General features: G+C 59.8%; 1 protein-coding gene across 1 annotated transcript in view; it reads left to right on the top strand.

Moving 5' to 3' along the window:
* Positions 1 to 6: 6 nt before the first annotated feature.
* Positions 7 to 3,978, top strand: part of EIF2B4 (eukaryotic translation initiation factor 2B subunit delta) — a 6,781-nt gene continuing 2,809 nt past the window's right edge. Inside the window, exons 1-7 of the mRNA XM_019537294.1 lie at positions 7 to 150; positions 245 to 327; positions 431 to 522; positions 720 to 834; positions 963 to 1,039; positions 1,259 to 1,361; positions 1,841 to 1,968. Coding sequence (XP_019392839.1) covers positions 437 to 522; positions 720 to 834; positions 963 to 1,039; positions 1,259 to 1,361; positions 1,841 to 1,968 — 509 coding nt within the window. The 5' untranslated portion in view covers positions 7 to 150; positions 245 to 327; positions 431 to 436. The remainder of the gene's footprint in view (positions 151 to 244; positions 328 to 430; positions 523 to 719; positions 835 to 962; positions 1,040 to 1,258; positions 1,362 to 1,840; positions 1,969 to 3,978) is intronic.

The raw sequence follows: 3,978 nt of genomic DNA, 5'->3' as shown, positions 1-3,978 counted from the left end.
CGCCCGCGGGCCGCACGAAGGCCGAGCTGCGGGCGGAGCGCCGAGCCAAGCAGGAGGCCGACCGGGCCCTGAAGCAGGGCAGGAAGGGGGATCCGGGCCCAGCCGCCGCGCCCGCCAAGCCCCGTGCCGCGCCTGGCGAGCCCCAGTCCGGTAAGGGGCCGGGGCAGGTGGGGGTGGCAAGCCGCCCCCTTCCCCTCCCCCTGCCCTGGGGCGCCCACTCACCTGTGCACCTGCCCCGCTGCAGTGGTGAAGCGGCTGCCAGAGCACGTGCAGGTGGATGACCCGGTGGCGCAGAGGAAACTGGCCAAGAAGCTGGAGCGGCAGCAGGTGGGCGCTGCCTGGCTGGGCGCAGGGGCAGGGCAGGGCAGGGCAGGCAGCAGCCAGGCCCTGGGGCTGAGCCTGAGCCGCGTGTCGGCGTGTCCACACGCAGGTCCTGATGCGGCAGGACTACGGCCCCAAGGTCAACCTCTTCTCTCACCTGCACCAGTACAGCCGGAAGAAGCCGTTGACGCAGGAGATGAGGTGGGTGCCTTGGGCTGGGCCTAGCAGCCCCCCATTGCAGCCGCATGACGGGGGAGCACTGATACGTGGTGGGGAGGGGGTGCCCAGGCCACACGTATGGGGTGGGCGAGAGCTGCTGTGACCCATGGAGGGCACAGGTGTCCTGGCTGCCGGGTGCACCTCTTTGCCCTGTGGGCTCTCACCTATGCCACCCGCAGCATCCCCTCCACGGTCATCCACCCGGCAGTGGTGCGCCTCGGCTTGCAGTACTCCAGTGGGCTCATCAATGGCTCCAACACCCGCTGCATCGCCCTTCTGCAGGCATTCAAGCAGGTGTGTTGCTCCCCAGCGCCCGTGGGCACCCTGCCGTGCTGCACCTTGGTCGTTCCAGGGGAGGGCAAGGCAATGGGGGCTGGTGCTGCACCATGCCAGGGCTTACATCCTTCCCTCCTGGGCCGCAGGTGATCCGGGACTACTCAACACCGCCCAACGAGGAGCTCTCGCGGGACCTGGTGGCTAAGCTGAAGCCGTACATCAGGTGAGGGCCAGGTCTCACAGGGCTGTTAGTCCTTCCCTCCTACTGCCCTGCCTGGGTCATGCTGGGGCAGTGCCCCCAGTTCATTCAGGCAAGAGGTTGAGGGAGGACTTCTTAGTTATCCCTGTCAGCATGACCTGGAGCTCCCCAGGGACTCTGCCTCAGCACAGGGGCATTACCCCCCTGCGATGCTGTGGAGCTGACCCTTTGTCTTCTTGGCAGCTTCCTGATCCAGTGCCGGCCACTGTCTGCCAGCATGGGCAATGCCATCAAGCACCTCAAGAAGGAGATCTCAGGTGTGCCAAGTACCAAGAAGGAGGAGGATGTGAGTCCCATGCTCGGGGGCCTTGCAGTCAGGAAGCCTGCAGTCAGTGGGCTCGCCAGGGGAGGGGAGGTGGACAGGTCTGAGGGGTCACTGGACCTATAGCTTGGCTCATGGTAGCACTGAGGCACTGTCAAAGTCTCGGAGTCAGAAGCTGCAGTTAGAAGAACATGAGCGTAGCTGGAGAAAATGGATTACGAAGGAAGGGGCTGGGGGCACAGAGGGTCCATACTGGTGCTCCAGAGGGACTGGGGTGGGAGGTGGTGGAGCTCACAGAGATGTGCTGGCACCTGGAAACCTGCCATCGCTCCGGGGGCTGGACAGCAGCAAGCTTCCTGCCTGCACTTAACCAAAGCCAAAGGGTGCTGGGGGCTCTCGCTGCCTTGAGTGCCTGTGAGGGCAGGGAGACGTGTAGTGTGGGCAGGCAGGGCAAGGAGCCCAAGGTATTGAGGCCCCCGGGCAATGGTGCCATCTCTCTGCAGGCCAAGAAGGAGCTGCAGCACTTCATTGACCAGTTTGTGCAAGAGAAGATCTCCCTGGCCGCGGAGGCTATCTCCAAGTATGCCCTTGAGAAAATCAAGGACAACGACGTCATCCTGGTGTATGGATGGTACGGTGGGGGTGGGGGGCTTGCCCGTTGGGTGGTTCACCTGGGTAGGAGGAGTGTGCGGCTTGAGCTGGGGGTGAGCTCTGCTGAGTGGGAGCATGGGCTGTGATGGGGACACAGGAGACTTGTTTCCTGGGATGGGCCAGTTCCAGCCACTTGTATCCCAATGCGCTGTTTCTGGGGATGGCTTCTCCAAGGCAGGGAAACGCGTGAGCAGCAGGACCTAGGCAGATGGTGGGACACACAAATGGAGCAAGACTTAGAGTTCCCTGGAAGCGACCCCGAGGGTCCAGGAAGCCACAGTTCCTGTGCTGGCTCAGCAGGGAAGTGATGGTGGCGCTGGGAACAATCTAGCTGTTGCAGATGGCCTTGAACTTTGGTTGCAGGCAAGTTGATAGGGAAGCCGTTGCTGCCAAGGAAGTCCACAGTTGGTAGGGCTGGGGCCGGAAGGAGGCTGTTACATGCTGGGGACAAGGGGCATCAGACGGTGCCAGATGCCCCTCATGAGTTGAAGACAATCTAATTGTTGACACAGCAAAGCAGAGGGTTCAAGAAACGCTCTTGTGGGAACGAGGAGCCTGGTGGGTTCTGGATTAGCGGTTGCTGCAGGGGCAGCCCTGGGTGGATGCAGTTTGGGGCCTGATCCTGTCCCCCATGTTGAGCACCAGTGTGTGGTCTCACCACAAGGCAGGAGTCCTGAAACACCAAGGAGGTTGCAAGAGACTTAGAGAAGCAAGTGCCTGTAGGCCCATTAGCTTTGACATCCTAGACTGGGCCATTCTGGAGCATCTATTAATAGTCTCAGACACTGCCCACCCTGGTCCGCTGCTTTTCCTGTGGCACTGTCCCATATGATGCCTGGGGCCGTGTCGGGTGACTGTAGTTTTGCATAGAGGTTGGACAGTGGGTTTTTCTGGGCTGGTTTGGACAGGGCTGATCCTGCCTCGGCAGAGGGTGAACTAGATGTGACCTCTGGAGTTCCCTGCCAGCCCCACGGCTCTGTTTCTAAGCCTTAAGTGACTGCACGCCCGTTAGCTTGATGACCACCCCAGGTCCTTGGTTTGTCCATCCCAGATGAGAAATGGAAGAGCCAATGCAAATCCACAAAGAGTCTATTACCAAGAAGATGCTGCTGGTTCCACATGGTCTTCTGAAGGACAGGTCCCCTAAAATGTGCTTGCATAGCATGAGATCACAAGCCTGGTTGACGAATGGAACTGCAGGGACTTCAGCTTATCTAAGTGTGTGGCTTAGCACCGTGGGATTTCTGGCTAGAGCCAGCACTGTGTAGTGCCAGGCTTGGACATAGCCACTCCTATTTCTAGCAAGCCGCCTGTGGCAGGGAGCTGCTGTGGTCCAATACAGGTCTGCAAGGATTAGTACGGGGTTGATGCTGCTTAATATTTTCTTTCAGCTGCATCTTAAAACAGACACATGTCCAGTCATGTGCCCAGGCTATGCCAACAGCCCAGGGGGAGCGTACCCTGGGAAGCCACGACTGCAGAGGATCTAGGATCCTAGTAGACGAGCAGCTTTGCTTGAGCTCCTGGGGCAGTGCTGTGCAAAAAAAAATATGAGCCCTGGATGTGTGAACAGGGAGGGGTTTAGCCCTGTGTGCAGCCCTGGGGCATCTGGTTGCTCCGGGCTGTGGCTTCTTGGGAGCTGTGTTCTAAACAGGATGTTGGAAAGTTGGATGGGAGCCATGAGCCACAGATAACAGCCTAGGACAGGAAGAAATGCCCTCCAGTGCACCTCTAAGGGCTCAGCATCAGTGGGAAAATAGAGAGGTCACTGGCAACGAGGGGAAAAATCAGCCCATGGGGCTGGCAGGGAGCTCCAGCAGTCACATCTAGTCCCAGCCCTGGCTGAGGTGGGATCACCCCTGTCCAAACCTGGTGTCCAGCCTCTGAGCAACAGAACACTGTCACACCTGGCGCGGCTCTATGAGCACTCGTGGTGCTCTGGTGAGGTGCCGGAGGACTGGAAGAGGGCCAATGTGGTCCCTATCTTCAA

The sequence above is a fragment of the Crocodylus porosus genome, unplaced genomic scaffold (genome assembly GCF_001723895.1).
Source record: "Crocodylus porosus isolate Cpor-Errol unplaced genomic scaffold, CroPor_comp1, whole genome shotgun sequence".
Classification (NCBI taxonomy): domain Eukaryota; kingdom Metazoa; phylum Chordata; order Crocodylia; family Crocodylidae; genus Crocodylus; species Crocodylus porosus.
The sequence above is the reverse complement of the archived record's forward strand: the minus strand, read 5'-3'. Positions and strand labels throughout refer to the sequence as shown.